We start from the raw sequence: 14,664 nt of genomic DNA, 5'->3' as shown, positions 1-14,664 counted from the left end.
AATCCTTTTCTGGGGTGAAAAAAAATCCTTTTCTGGGGTGAAAAAAAATCCTTTTCTGGGGTGAAAAAAAAATCCTTTTTTGGGGGTGGGTGGAAGCCCCTCTGTGAGGGGACGCGGCCCTTCTGCAGGCAAGCATCAACCACGTGCGCACGGGGAGGGAGCGGGTGGATGAGGGGTGCTGTTGCCCCATGTCGTGCTGGGGGGAAATTGGGGTGCCCATTCCCCCCCCAGCCCAAGAAATCCCCCCCCCCCAGTTTCTGCTCCGAGAAGGAGAATAACTGAGCAGCAGGAAAGCAGGCGCCCCCGAGACGGGGTATCGCAGAGCGTCTCTGCACCGTCACTCATCCCGCTATTTATCCCTGGCCCGGGAGCTCCCATGGAGCCCTCGCAGCCCCATTTTTGGGGTCGATTCCTTCGTTACCGGTTTCTCCAAGCCCACAGCCGGCGGCGCAGTTTGGATAAGGGGGGGCCGCGCTCCGGCTCATCCCCCTCGGCAACTGGGATTTAGGCCTCGTTGCAGCCGGAAACAAAAAGCTGTGGACGCTTCGAATCGCAGTGGAAAAACCCACCTCCAACACCCATCTTCTCCCCTGAAATGTGGGGGGTTCCCCCCTCCCCCCCCCCCGGTGCTATTTGAGGGCACAGCCTGACTTGTAATTCCTACAGCCGGCCCCGTTTTGGGTCCCCGATTCCCATGGGTGCTCCGGCGAGCTCCGTCCTCCCTGCAGCCCCTTTATCTGTGTCAAAACCATCTTCTATAGCCTACGCTTGCAGGGTTGGTTGGGTGGTTTGGTTTTTTTTCATCAACCCTGTTGAGCTGGTGACCTTCAAGGCTGCGGAAATGCTACAATCCTTTCCAAAAAGGCTCAATAAAAGGCAAGTGGCGTTTACAGGACTTGGGGAACCATCACCAGGTCAAATAACGCCTGTTTCCGAGGCCAAAACCGATACAGCCTCGATCCCCTCCACCTACCGTTGACTTCCCGACCTCAGTCGCCCTTTTTTTATTGTGCTAAATACAGACAACCTTTGGACTGGGTGTCGAGGCAGGCTGCACCCACGGAAATCTCACTTTTCTACCTGTGTTTTTCATAGAAACCCAGCGCCGAGGCGCAGAAGCGGCCGGCGCAAGCGGGGGAAACCCACTTTTACGCAAAATAAGTCTTTATTGAGGATCCTGCCGAGGACTTTGGCAACCTCGCCCTCCCTCCTCGCAGCGAGGGAGCTGGGCAAGAGGTTTTCCACCTGCGGCAACGCTGCTGTGAGCTCGAGGGAAGCCCGGGTTTTGGCGGAGGAGCTGGGATTTCCCCCGGCAAGCGCCAGTCCTTGCCTGTCCCTTGTGTCTTTGGCACCTGGACACGCTGCTGCCGCACGCCGCGGCGTCCAGCATCGTTTCACCTTGCCCCGTCGCTCCTCCCATCCTGCTCTCTGGTCCCTCCCGCGGCCAAGAACCGGAGGATGAGTCCTGCTACGAACCAACGCCGTCCATCACCCGGCCTCGGGGCACGTCCGGATCCTGCCTGATACCCCCCCGATATTCAGCCGAGGCTGCGATGGGAGGTGGGGTCTTCTCCGGTTCACCACCGCTCACCAGGGTGTCCCCAAGCCCCGGCAGCTCCAGGGGCTCCGTGGCCAACGCTCCGGGTGCCTCCGGGTGTTCCAGCCCTGCCCGCATCCCTGCGCTGAAGTTCAGCGGTGGGGATGGCACCGTCTGCCGCTGGCCCCCCTCGGCTTGGGGGGGTCCGCCGGGCACTTCGGGGTGACTTTTGCTTTTGTGGGCAGTGACGTTGTCTTTCTTCTCGAACTTCTTGCCGCAGATGTCGCAGGAGAACTGGTAGAAGGAGTCGGCGTCGTGTTTCTTCATGTGCCAGTTCAGGGAGGCTTTCTGGCGGCAGGTGAAGCCGCAGATCTCGCACCTGGGAGAAAACAGGACGGGATTCAACGTGAAAGGGAAAAAAAAAAAAAAGGTATTACAAGGGATTAAGCACGAGGGAGAACTGGCCCCGCCTCATCTTGATGCTGCAATTTTACATGGGCTTAGCAAAGCCACTGCCCCGCAGCGCTGCGTTAGCTCTGCGTGGCTTCAGCACACCCTCCAGGCAAGGAAACGCATCGCTCTCGTTAAGTCCCAGCTTATTAAGCTCCTCCAAATCAAGCCCATGCCCCGAAGCTGATCCTGAAGCCGCTGGATCAGAGCGCAGCCAGCCCCAGGGGCAGAAACCTTTAGGCAAAGCAAAAGTAACAGCAAGTCCTCTGGCTACCCACAGCGAGAGGCTTGGCTCTCCCACCCACGCACCGAGAAGCTAAATTTGGGTTGAAAAGTGACGGGGAGAAACCCTGATGCCAACCGGAGAGTCGGCGGTCGCGTTGGTGGGACTGGTACTTACTGCAGGGGTTTCTCCCCTGTGTGGATGCGCCTGTGGATGATCAAGTTGCTGCTGGTACGAAAGGAACGGGCGCAGAACTCGCAGATATAGTCCCGCTTGTCTGTGGGGCAGAAGGAAAAAGGATTAGGGGCTGATCCAGTCTAGAAGAGCAGTCGGGGGGCTCTCGGGATGTATTTTAGGAGGCAGGATGCTTTCCCAGCACAGGAATGGAGATGATAAATGACAGATTGACAGTAGATCTCGGGAGCAGAAAGCAAACGGGTGCGGTAACATCTACCAGGGATGCAAATGTGAATGGTGAGGACGTGGGTACGGTCAGCTGTAGCCCAGCAGAGGTGGGACCAGCGCAGGGGAGGAGGTATAGGGAGGTATATATCTGCGTAGGGTGCCCGTGCCGAGGTGGCCAGCTCACCGCTGTGCAGTTTCTCGTGCTCCTTGAGGTGCTTCTTGAAGTTGAAGGACTTGCCGCAGCTGGGCTCCGAGCAGGTGAAGGTCTTCTGGTGGACGTGCTGGTACTTCTTGTGGTGCTGCCGTTTTGGGGAGAAAAAGGAGGAGTGAGAAGCGAGGAGGTCGGCGCCGAGGAGCTGCACTTGGACGAAGCCCAAGGGCACCTTCCAGCGACAACCTCCCACCCCGTCTCGCTCCCTGAAGCGCGTGGTGGGACTTCAAGTGACCTCAGGCAAGCCGAGCTGCTGCTGAACGCACGGGGCCAACGGGTCCCCTGTCTATCATCCAGCTTCGGAAAGCCACGGGCAATTCAAGTCGCCCAACTCCAGCTCTAGGACAACAGCCAAGATGCCCAAAATGGAGCTTGGACAGGCAAAACCTGACCTATCTAGTGGGTCACCAAAGCTCCTGGTGGCCCCAGAAGAGACTGGGAGCGGGAGGGATGCTCGCGCCCAGCTCGGCTGCACCTCCCGGGGCACGAGAGGTGGATTTAAGCGCAACAGTTGCCCCCAGCCCTCACGTTCAGGTACTGGCGGTTGGAGAAGATCTTGCCGCAGCCTTCGAAGTCGCACAGGAGGATCTCGCGCTTTGCCGCCTTCCTGCAGGAGAGAGGGTGGAAAACCACCGTCGGTGAGGATGAGCAGGGCGGGGAGCCGAAAAAGCTGTGGCTTTTGGATTTGGCACCCCACTAGGTCCTCCTCACCCATCTTTCCCTCTTACCCACCCATCAGAAGCTTAATTTAAGCCCTTCAAGAGGCTCCTGTCAGAGCAAGTGTTGCTTGCCAAGGGCGTCCCACCACAGAAGGGCTGAGCTGCACCTTCTCGTCTTCCCGAGGGGCCGGGAAATGGCGCGGCAGCTTCCCCTTCCCCACCGGCCCCAGGTACCTGATCCTCTTCGGGCCGATCTGGGCCACGTCCTCGTCGCACGGCCGCGCTCGCCTCTTGCAGCTGCAATGGGAAAGAAGGGTCTTGAGTGAGGCTCTTGTCCCTTCTCTTTGTCCCCAAGCACAGAGCCGAGAAGCTGTGGCCCTCCAACCTCGCAGCCGATGGGTTTCCAAGCAAACCCTACGTTAAACCCATCCTCTGGGCAACCATTTCTCTTTTATTTCTTCCATTTTGGGAATTCGCTCCGATATTTCTCCCCATCGGAGCAGAAAACGATGTTGTTAACAAATGCACAGACACAAATAGGAATGTATTCTTTATTGCTCATTACAAAAAAAAAAATCTTTCACATGGCTTTGGATATGTCCCAGGACATTTAAGATTGCTGTCAACCTCACGCCAGCCTCGTTTGATCTATAATTTATCTGCAGCTCCTTGGAAACAGCAGCTATTTCGGGCTGACATCCTGAAATGAAAGAAAGATACGTTAAAAAAAAAAACCGGCGTGCTTTTGCGGGGAGGAGAAATAAAGAGATCGTTTAACAGACGATGCCAGACCACATCCTCAGCATGGAATAAAAATAGGGGCCGGGCATCTTTGTCCACAATCTCTTAAACATGTTTTATTAGCTCACGATGGCATTACCTTTGGGAAGCGAGAAGAGGATAAAACACACCGAAGCCTGGAGGCTCTCGCTTTTGCTCATAAAATAGTCTTTTATCTCCATTCTTCCAGCTGCTGCAACAAAAAAAAGAGGGGGGGGGGGGGGGAATTAATCAAACGCTTGTAAAGATGATCTCTGTAACCAAGCTCAGCCTTAAAAAGGGCAGCACCGACTTAAAAGTTTAGGCAGGGCTTTGGAGGGGGGGGAATTAAAAGCTCCAGGACCGCTCCGAGTCAACGGCCGCTTTCATCGGCCGCTTCTGCAAATCTCCGATGGTCCTTGGGTGCATCTTTAGGCACTTCTGGAGGTCCGAACACCAGGATTTTGAACGGAAGGTGTGCAGGAGCCCAAAAACGCCAGAGGGATGTGAAAAAAATCCCTCTTTAAATTCACTTTTGGCCTTAACAAGGACTACCTAGACCTAACCCAAACTGTTCCACCCTCAAATTGAATTTTAGAGCCTGGGCGCTACGTGACCAGCGGTGGGCAGGGAGAGGAGAAAAGCAAAGTGCCATATTTACCGTCACGTTTTCCTTTGCTGGGACTGCGTCTCCGGGAAGGCGTTCGCTCTTCCAGCGAGCTGCGAGGCCGTTTCGGAGCTGCAAGGAGACGGGAAGGGTGTTTAGCACCGAAAAGAAGCGGCGATACCATGTCAAAGTGAAAAAGCAAATCAGTGAAAGCCTTAAGGGAGCAGCACAATACTTACGTGGTGAGTTTTGGGGCGTGCGTTTTGCTGCCGGTCCCGTCTTTCATAGGACACACGAAGGCAAGATGCGTTACAAGGCGGTGTTAGGTGGTCACTCCGGCTAACTCCAATGAAAAAGGGGGTTTTAACGCCCTCGTCGTATTAAAAGCGTAAGAAAAAAATCCAGCAAGGTGACATCTCCGTGTGTGTCAGACCCAAGAGGCAACGCATGGACCAGCCTCTTGTTTCAGCATCGAGACCAACCGCTATTTAATACTCTTGCATAAAGACCCAGCAAATAATTGAGTGATGATTTGAGCTTATTTAGAACAGAAAAGTGAATTTTGAGCCCGCGTGGCTGGGAAGGAAAGATTAAAACCTAACCCTCAGCCTCAAACAGGCAGCGGTAAAGAGGGCCTGCAAATTAAATAATCGTGGCCGTTATCAAGCTGTCCCTTGACCAACAGTTAAGGTTGGCAGCGCTGCCGTCGCTACTCACGTCTCCCCATGGGCTTGAGCTGCTGGGCAATATAGCTGGGCCATATAGAGCTGCTCTGGCTGCTGGAGAAGCCCCGTATCGATAGGTGGAGACGGCAGTCGCTGTGCTCATGCAGGGGGTGGAGGGGTGGGACGTATGGATTTTTTTTTTTGCTGTTGCAGCCTCCAGGCTGCTCAGAGGCTTCGAGGCCCACCACGGTGGTGGTTTAAGGGGTCTTCGTCCCCCCTCCGGGGGCAACCCCTGCCCCAGCAGCACGTCCTCGCTCCCTGACCACCCAGGACCGGCTCCACGAGAGACACGGTGGACGAAATGAAGACTCATTAAGCCCCCCCCCCCCATAGCGAGATCGGCGTGCCAGACCCCCCCCCACCCCCTTTGCGAGCTCCAACACCCAACGAGGCCAAGCAACGCAGCTCTGCCCTGCGGACGACGGCACCGCCAAGGAGAAGGATTAAAGCCCCTCGGGGACACGTGGCTCTTGCCCTGCCCAGAGCTCAGGGCTTGAACATCGTTTATTGTTGGGTTGGACGGTTTCCGCCTGGTTTCTCAACATGGAAAGCATCTCCAACATGCCCCAAAACGCTCGTTCAGTGGCCACGGAGCGACGGATGCCCCAAGACAGGTACCCCGATGCCCATCCTCAGCGTCACCACACCGACGTGGCCGTCATGACTCACCTGACTCGTCCAACCTTCTCCTCCGACGGGCTGGAGCTCGTCAGGCTCGGCTCAGTCAGGGGCTGCTCCTCCTTTACGGGCTTCTTACGGGCTTTGGTCTGGCTTTGTCGCCGCTGTGGCTCAGAGTCGCTGGGGGAGAAGACGGACGTGGGATAGGCAAGATGGTTTAGATGGTTGGATGTGGTTGGACATTGTTTGGACGTGGTTGGACATGACAGGACATTGTTTGGACGTGGTTGGACATGGCAAAGACCCTCACCCAGGCAGAGATACAGTGAAAGAAGGTGCCTTCCCAAAAGGCTGTACCCTTTTGAGCTCAGAAGCACCTTATTTAGGTGCTACAAGGACGTTATTCCCATCTCCTCCCATCTCTGCTAGGGTCAGCTGTAGCAAGACAAGAGGGTGGCAGGGATGTAAGGTCCGAAACCCTGCCAGTGCGATACCCGTCTGGACTGGGACAGCGTGACTGGGAGCCTGTGGACTGGCTCTCACGTGGTCCCAGTCCACAGGCTCCTTCCCAGCAGCTCTAAGCGCTCTTCACCTGTCCAGAGATGGGTGGTAGTTCTCATCACGCACGTCATCGGTGTAGGCGAGGTCGTCGTCCTCGGCAAAGTCCTCGTCCTCCTCTTCCTCCTCTTCTTCTTGGGGCTCAGCCCCCCGCTCCGCTTTCTCCTCCGGGATGGGGGCGCTGCAGGAACACAACGGTCAAAGTCAACTCTACCGCAACGGGTTTTATTGTGGAAGGTCTTCGTTAAAACGTTGGCTGCCCGTTGGAGAACTCAAGGGATGAGATGGATGGGTCCAAACTCGACCTTCAGCTTCGGACAGCCCAGTTATACACTGGGGGAAGGCTCACGCATGCCACCACTCACCTCCCGTGATCTTTTGCCATGGTCCCCGTCTCTGTCGGCACTTGGGGAGCTGCAAGGAGACGACAGGAGTTGCGGTAAGTTGAAGCGGGGCTGGTTGAGCCGGGATGTTGGGAGAGGCAGAGGAGGGAGGAGGAGGATGGGGAGTGGATCTGGCAGCAGGGTTGGGAAGCCTACAGGCGTTGGAAAGGACCTGCACGGTGCCATCCCGCTGACCAAAAGAAATGAGGGCCAAGTTACTCCAAAATACTCTACTGGAAGAAGCTCAACCGCTTCTCAAGTAGCTACTACAGGGCAAAAAAAGATTTTTGCCCCTGGTTTTCAGTCTGGATAAGCGACAAGAGCTGTGGCTCTTGGAAACTGCTGAGAGCTGCGTCTGCGTGGGCTCAGCGAGGTCTTCTGCTCAACACCTGTAATGAACCTGAGGTCCCCCAGCTCTGCTTTTCCGGGGAAGGAAAGGACGGAGAAGATACGGGCTTGTTTTGTGGTAGGAACAAGCCCGGTGGGAGAGTCCTCTACCTGTTTTTCCAGCAAAGGCCCAGAAATTTGTTTTACACGACGGTGCTATCAAATCTGGAGCAAGAGGGAGGCAAAGGGGGTTGGGGCAACAACCTGATCCCACTGGGAAGGTGGTCGATGTGCCCCTGGGACTGGGAGAAGGGCTGAAGATGGGGAATCAAGAAACCGATGGGGAAAGGAGGGTGGAGAAGGGAACACAGAGGAGCTCACCTGCGTTGCCGTCATCACTGTCATCACTACCAGCTCCCGGCTCTTCTCTCCGGTCCCCATCACCGACGGGTGACCGAGCTGCTCCCTCCGGTTCGGCTTCGCCCTTCCCGGAGCCGGATTCGGCGGCCAGCCCTGCTCGCCGGAGCGAGCGCCGGCGGCCAGTGACCGGTGGGGAGCTGCACCCCGAGTCCCCCCGTTGTTCCTCTCCGTGGTGGCTGGTTGTGGGGGTACGGTCCCCCACCGCCCCAGGGACACCCCAGGAGAAGCTGTGCCCGGCCACGCACTCCCACACCAGCTGGGACGTGCTGCCCGGGGCCGGGGGCTTCACGTCGGGGATGAAACCGCACTCTTGGCCGTGACCGTGGGACAGGACGACCAGGCGCTGCAGGGCATCGGTATGGAGAAGGTTGGGCTCCGACTCGCCTGGTGAAGGCACAAAAATCAGACAAATCGGTGAAAACCGGCTCCAAACTTGGCTTTTCGGTTGTTCTGCATCGTGTAAAACCAGTGTAGGGCAGGTGGGACACCTGCAAGGGTCTCCCTCCACCTTCCCCACCATCTCATGCAGGCTCTGATGTTTCCACCGTATTAAGAGCTCCCCTTCTTTAACAACCCCCAAAACCTCAAATAGCTCCCCCCCCCCCCCAAAAAAAAAAGAGCCGGGGATGCCAACAACCCCAACGCAGCCAAACCCAGGGAGCAATTCGCCTCCTGCTCGGGGGGGTGAGCATCTCCAGGTGCATCTCCAGCACCCAAGCACCGCAATGCAACGGGAATCTTCTCTCTTCACCATAAACCTCTTTTGGACCCAAAATAAAATCGAGGCCAACGTGGATTTGGGGTGGGAGGCGCCTACCTGGGCTCCAGACGCAGTCGTGGGAGCTGTACCTGTGGCGGGAAGAAGGAGAGTGAGCGAGTTTAAACCTTTCTTTTCCCCATCCCAAGGGTTTTTAAGGGGGTTTTAAGTGTTTTGCAGCATCCTCCCCCCCCCCCCCCCGCCGCTGACCTGTCGAGGAGGAACTGGGCCAACTGGGAGTGCAGGGCGAAGCCGAGCTGCTCCTTGAGGCGACACCAGCGCTCCAGGTGCCCCCCGATGCGGATGCGGCACTTGCTGCGGCGGGCGTCCAGCTCCCGTCGCTTCTGTCGTCGGATGCAATCGGGGGCCCGCTGCCGGCCGGGGCGGCCCGGCTCCATGGGGGGGGTCTGAGGGAGGGGGGGAACATGGGGATGGTCAGGGGGGGACATGGGGACACGGGAGGGGGATTTAGGGGCAGGCTGGCTCCATGGGGTGGTCTGGGGGGGGGGGGGGAATCAGGTGGGGACATGGGAGGTGGACATGGAGATGGCCCAGGTCCATGGGGGGGTCTGGGGGATGGCCAGGGGCGGGTCAGGGGGGACATGGGGGTGGCCCGGCTCCATGGAGGGGTCGGGGGGGGGGGGTGTCAGGGGGACATAGGGATGGCCCAGCTCCTTGGGGAGGCCTGGGGGGGGTCAGGGGGGTGTTGGGGGAAACACAGGGACATGGAAGGGGGGACACAGGGGTGGCCTGGCTCCATGGAGGGGCCTGAGGTGGGGTCAGGGGGGACACGGGGGTGACCCAGCTCCATGGGGGGGGTCAGGGGGGACACAGGGGTGACCCAGCTCCATGGGGAGGCCTGGGGGGGGTCAGGGGGGACATGAAGTGGGTGGGCCTGGGGAAGGGGGCGAGGCCACGCTGGCCCCCTGAGCCTGCTGAAGCCCCGCCTCCCCGCTAGTCCCCGCCCCCACGCCTTGGCTCCACCCCCTCTGAACCCCTGCCACGCGCCTTGCCCTCCCCTTGGCCCCGCCCACACACCACAGCCACGCCTACGCCTCCGCTTGGCCCCTCCCCTCCACAACCCCGCCCGTTCGACTGGCTCCGCCCCCTCGTCCGCAAGCCCCGCCCCTCCCCGCAAACCCCGCCCCTCCCCGCAAACCCCGCCCTCTCTCCCTAACCCCGCCTCCCGCCTTCCCGCCATTTCCCCCGAGGCTCCCCCGCCCCTCACGGCCCCCCCCACCCGCCTCCCCCCTCCCCCCGCCACCGCCCCGTTCCCGCCGCCGGGCCTTAAAGCGGGCTCTGCGGCGGGGAAGGGAAAGCCAACGGGAAGAGAAGGGCTGAGGCTCCGGCGCGCTGCCGCCGTCCCCGCCGCGGCCGTCCCACCCGCCGCCGAACCTCCTCCACCGGGCCGCGCTCCATCTCGACCCGAGGTGGCCCCACCCCGGGGCCGTGTCCCCTTTAAGAGCCAAAGGAGCCTCCCCCCCTCCCCCCCCCCATCGCTCACACTGCTCAGGGACCGGGACAAGATGGCGGAGGGCCTGCCTCCGCCTCTCCGCCGCGGCGCATGCGCGCTGCGCCGCTCCCACCCTCCAGAGCGCGCCGGGAAACAGAGTCCCTCGCGCGGGGGCTGACGGGAGTTGTAGTCCGGGGGGGGGCGCCCTGGGCGTGGTGCATCATGGGAAACTCGGCCATGGGCCCTCGGGGGGGGAGACGGGGGCACACACGAGGCCTCTCGGGGTCCCCCCCCGCACCCTGAGGCGAAGCCCCCAGGATCCCTCCCAGCCCCTCCGCCCGGGGCCAGGCCCCACACTCCCGGGGGCCTGGGGGACCACGTTGGCCCTAGGGGTGCGTGTGGGGCCTAGGTCCCACATCCATCAGGCCCCGGTACGGAGGCAGGGGAGATCGGCCCAATTTTGGCCTTTTTGGGGGTGAAATATTCCCCTTACGGGCACTTTTTGGCGTTTTACTGCCCCACCGAGGGCGGTTTTCCTCTCCCCGGTTGGGATTTGGTTCGGTTGCCGTCATGCAGGAGAAGGCAGAGCCCCCCCCCCCCCCCCAACCTGCCCCACGCCCCTTCCCTTCCAGCCCCAAAGCTGCGCTAATAATAATAAATAATAAACATAAAACCAAAAACTAACGCACCTTTATTGCCCCGGCTGGGTGACCTCTTCCGTACCCACCCCGTGCTCCTTCCCGGTCCTCCAAGGGCTTTTACCAGCTATGGCTGAGGGTCATCCCCCTCGCCCAAATTACGCCAGTTTTACATTAAATCATTTTTCCACCCTCCTGAGCGTCTTTTTAGGGTTCTCCTCTCCCCGGCAGGAGCTCGGATCATCCTGGGGTCAACAAAGCCGTTATAAATTTAGCATTTCTCTCCCAACTGATTTCTACCTCCTCCCTCAGTTTCCCCCCAAAAGCAGATTTGGTGGTTTTTTTTTTTTTTTAATTATTTTTATTTTATTTTATTTTATTTTATTTTATTTTTTTAGGAAGACTTCTCAGCCCCTTTGCCCAGCATCACCTCCCGCGGGGGCGACCTTCACACGCTGCACCTCGGCTCGGCCGAAACCTCGTCATAAATGGCCTGGATGAAGCTGCTGGAGGATCTCGGAGCGGGAGGAATTGTTTTTCACCCCATGACGGTTTGGTTTTTTTTTTTTCTCCTCTGAGCGCTCGTTGATGGTGATTTTTTTGGGTGTAACTGAGGATTTCAGTGCTTTCGACTGGCGTCTTCACTCCTGCTGGTTTCTCCCCACGGCTCGTCCTGACCCCAAATACCTCCAGCCCCCCCCCCCCGCAGCTCCCTCATTATATACAAATTAGCATGCAAATGAGGGGGCAGCTCCCCACCCCGCTGTTGGCACATTACAAGAGGATGGGGAAAGGGGGGGGGGGGGGTGTGACACCCCGGCCCCCCTCACCCCCCGGCTCAGAGCTGGGTGGCTTCTTTCCGGCAGATCCACTGCAATCCCGAGCTGCGGCTGTCGGAGCTGATCCTGTTCCCCCTCAGCGCCCCGCAGGCTCTGCCTTCATCCCAGGGGCTCAGCTGGAACCTGCGGGTGCAGGGGGGAGCCCGTGTCACGGCACCAGGGTCCCTCGGGTGACGGTGGAGGTGCCCACCCCGACACCCATCCCTCCCCAAAGCGCTCACCGGCCCTGGTCCAGGCGGGAGCCGTTCAGCCAGGTCCAGCCCTTCCCGGCGGAGGGGACGGAGAGGCCGAGCCAGAAGTACCTGGTGGGTTTCCGTACGACTTCCTTTACGAAACCCCGTATCGGGGAGAGGGCAGGGGGTGATGCCAGCGTGCCATCCCAAAACAGGCTCCAACCCGTCCCCGCGCAGCCCCCACCCCAGGACCGAGCCCCACTGGTGTCCCCCACCCTCTGACGCTGGCAGAGGCATCCCGGAGGCTTGGGCGCAGGGGTGGGTGCTGACCCCAGATTTCTGGGCAAGCCCTTAACCCTTCCCCGGGTGCCACCAGCCCCTCGGGTGCAGTCCTGGGACCCGTCCCACACCCCCGATGCCATCCGTCCCTTTACCAGCTCATCCTGGTCCCCCGGCATCAGCAGCTCGGCACCCCGATTCACGCAGTCCTGCTTGCTCTCGCTCCGAGGGTTGATCCTGTTGGCAACTCAATAGCACTTGGTCCCGCGCAGCGTCCAGCCCGTGGGGCAGAGCTTGCACCCCTCACCCTCTGTGGGCAGACAGACAGACAGACAGACACCGCCACGCTAAAGGTTTGGTCACCCACCATCCTAGTCGGGTTCGTCCCTAACGCCCACGGTTGCTTTCAGCTGCTTCTGGGGCTCCTGCAGCAGCACCTTCTTGAGGGGGTCAGGACTTGGGGGGCCCCCGAGAGCCCCCGTACGCAGGAAAACGAGGGGTGACGGGGAGGGACGGCGGCTTTCAGCAGAGCACGGCCCGGGGGGAGCCCCAGAACTCACCTGGGCATCGGGCAGAGCCAGCGCCGCGTGACGGGCTCCAGCAGAGAGCTCCAGCCATCCCCCTCCAGCTTCCGGCACCCCACGCTGCCACGGCTCGAGGGAGGAGACCCCGGGGGGCAGCCGACACGTCACACACGTGTCCTCCAACGCTCCAAAAGCCAGGAGGGAAAGGGACAGGGCTGCCTTGAGCAGGCGCCTTCCGGAACAGAAGGGACACCCACGGTAGTTTACCGTGTTTTAATAAAAACGTCAACGTCAGTAGAAAAATAGCATCAAGACCAGGGGGATCCTTTATCCCCCACATGCAGCTACAAGCTCCCCAGAAGCAAACTATGGCCGCCCCCCCACCCCTTTAATTTATTTAATACCAAAATCTCCAGTAAAATGCCACTAGCCCATTGCAGTGCAGCATATAATGTGAAATAATACATATTAACGAAGTTAATACACATTTATACTCTAAGGATCGACTGATACACTAGTGAGGGAAGGGGATTTTTGTAACGACCCCCCAGCGCCCCTCGCTCCCCAAAAAGGAGGAAAAACGGCCTGAGGGAGCAGGGAGCGGGAACTGCCAGGGGCTGCTCGCCCCGCGCGAGCCCGGGAACGGCCTGGAAAAAATGGCAGCAGCCAGGGCTGCTGGAATTGGAAGTGTCCTGCACCCTCTGATGGCCCCGTGGGTTAAAAACGACCAAGTTTTCACCCAAAACGGCCCGGGCGGGCGGTGAGAGAACGACGCAGCCACACGGGATTTCACTTTTCCTCAGGGGCAGATGGCGAGAGGGGGATTGAGGACAGCGCTTCGACCCGATTGGCTGCTCCCCGCCGCCACTCTTCCTTCTTGCGCGCTGATTGGTCGGGAGCGGTGGCGGGCTGCGCGAGGAGTTTCAAGCGCGGGTTTCCGCCCTTTTCTCCTCAGCGCTGCTCGGGGGCTGTGAGGGCGGCGGGAGCCTCCGGCAGCGTCCGGACCCCCCCACCCCCCCCGCGGCGGCGGCGGAGCTCGGGGACGGCCGTAGCGCAGGTAGGGACCTGCCGTCGGTTCTGCTCGGGCTCGGCCGCTCGTTGCGGGGGGAAGGCGGCGGCGGGAGCTGTGGTGAAGGGAGGCCGGCGGGCTCGCGCTCCCCGTGCCCCCCGTTTCCCGCCTCCCTCTGGGGTCGGTGAGGGAGCGGCTGCTTGTGGCCTCCTCCTTCCCGCTGTCCCCTCAGCAGGCATTGGTATGTGCATGCTCAGAAGGAGCCTGTTCCCCAGCAGCTGTGGCTAGTTCTGGTTTCTCTCTGCAGGGCAGAAGGGGTCCCGCGGAGGCTTTTCTTTCCTTGTCCGTCCTTCAGCTTCCCAGTATGGGAGCTGCTGGGGGGTCGCAGCCCGTAACCCCATAGGAATTAACGCATGTTGTGTCGGTGCCCCACTTGGCAGCTGGCACTGCCGCCTGGAGCTCTCCCACCTGAGCTCGGGCTCGGCGTGGCAGGGCTCCACTGCTCCCGCTGGCCCCGGGGCTCGGTAGGGCTGCGGTGGGTTCCTGGGAGGGTCTCGTCCCGCCCGGGCTTTCCCGGGCACTGGGTTCTCCTTCAGGACCCTCCCCGTCCACAATCCCCCCGCTTTCTCTGCGGGCATTGTGGGCAGGAGCCGCTTCTGCTTTTCCCGGCAGGGAGCCGGCCTCTTGTTCATTAACAACCCAAAAAATCGTTATGCAAACACCTAAAGGCGCCGGGCTGCAAGCACTGCCAGGGCAGGAGCTGCTTGGTACAAGCCCACAGAAGCACCTCTGGGGTTAATAGTCTTGTCCCCTTGTGCAAGCTGAGCCTGCTTGGCAACTTTCCTGTGCCGGCAGCTGGCAGTTTCATGTGCAGGATGGGGAGCTTGTGCTCCAGCAGCTGTAGTGAGTCATGGTTTCTGTCTTGACCCATGGGGCCAGGAGTTCAGGGCTCTGTCAGGTAAGTGGGGAAAAAAATTGCAGGCCCGTATCGGTTCCTCCCCTATCTGCCTTACTCCCTCCCGTGCCCTGACTTCAGTCTTTCTCCTAGGCACCCTATAAGAAGCTTTGCTCAGGCCCCCTTCATCCCATCGCCCCCAGGATAACTGAGTT

At 59.7% G+C, this 14,664-nt stretch overlaps 2 protein-coding genes and 1 long non-coding RNA gene across 3 annotated transcripts; all 3 read right to left on the bottom strand.

Annotated features, from left to right (window-relative positions):
* Positions 1–1,146: 1,146 nt before the first annotated feature.
* Positions 1,147–10,175, bottom strand: ZNF692 (zinc finger protein 692). Its single transcript, XM_076360232.1, has 12 exons — positions 10,144–10,175; positions 8,850–9,046; positions 8,700–8,731; positions 7,844–8,266; positions 7,118–7,166; positions 6,787–6,933; positions 6,246–6,374; positions 3,720–3,782; positions 3,355–3,433; positions 2,800–2,914; positions 2,388–2,487; positions 1,147–1,916 (listed from the first exon to the last, which is right to left on the bottom strand). Exons 2-12 carry the CDS (start codon positions 9,035–9,037, stop codon positions 1,469–1,471), a joined length of 1,773 nt encoding a protein of 590 aa, XP_076216347.1. The 5' UTR covers positions 9,038–9,046; positions 10,144–10,175; the 3' UTR covers positions 1,147–1,468.
* LOC143171318 (uncharacterized) lies at positions 4,023–5,861 on the bottom strand. The gene is made up of 5 exons (XR_012997180.1): positions 5,569–5,861; positions 5,091–5,190; positions 4,906–4,983; positions 4,366–4,458; positions 4,023–4,185 (listed from the first exon to the last, which is right to left on the bottom strand). It is a non-coding gene; the product is annotated as an uncharacterized LOC143171318 (long non-coding RNA).
* Positions 10,176–11,485: 1,310 nt separating the features above from the next.
* Positions 11,486–12,644, bottom strand: LOC143171452 (killer cell lectin-like receptor subfamily B member 1B allele C). Its single transcript, XM_076360432.1, is given in 4 exon segments — positions 11,486–11,692; positions 11,791–11,907; positions 12,178–12,331; positions 12,582–12,644. Coding segments are annotated over 4 exon segments (453 nt in total). The 5' UTR covers positions 12,640–12,644; the 3' UTR covers positions 11,486–11,568.
* Positions 12,645–14,664: the final 2,020 nt, after the last annotated feature.

The sequence above is a fragment of the Aptenodytes patagonicus genome, chromosome 27 (assembly GCF_965638725.1).
Source record: "Aptenodytes patagonicus chromosome 27, bAptPat1.pri.cur, whole genome shotgun sequence".
Lineage (NCBI taxonomy): Eukaryota > Metazoa > Chordata > Aves > Sphenisciformes > Spheniscidae > Aptenodytes > Aptenodytes patagonicus.
The sequence above is the reverse complement of the archived record's forward strand: the minus strand, read 5'-3'. Positions and strand labels throughout refer to the sequence as shown.

Bases quoted from the DNA above. Each gene is read 5' to 3' on its own strand.
- ZNF692 (XM_076360232.1), bottom strand. From the start codon at position 9,037: ATGGAGCCGGGCCGCCCCGGCCGGCAGCGGGCCCCCGATTGCATCCGA. The intron at 8,732-8,849 runs GTCAGCGGCGGG...TTCCCGCCACAG, and splicing joins GCCCAGTTCCTCCTCGACAG to GTACAGCTCCCACGACTGCG. The intron at 6,375-6,786 runs GTGAAGAGCGCT...CTTCTCCCCCAG, and splicing joins TACCACCCATCTCTGGACAG to CGACTCTGAGCCACAGCGGC.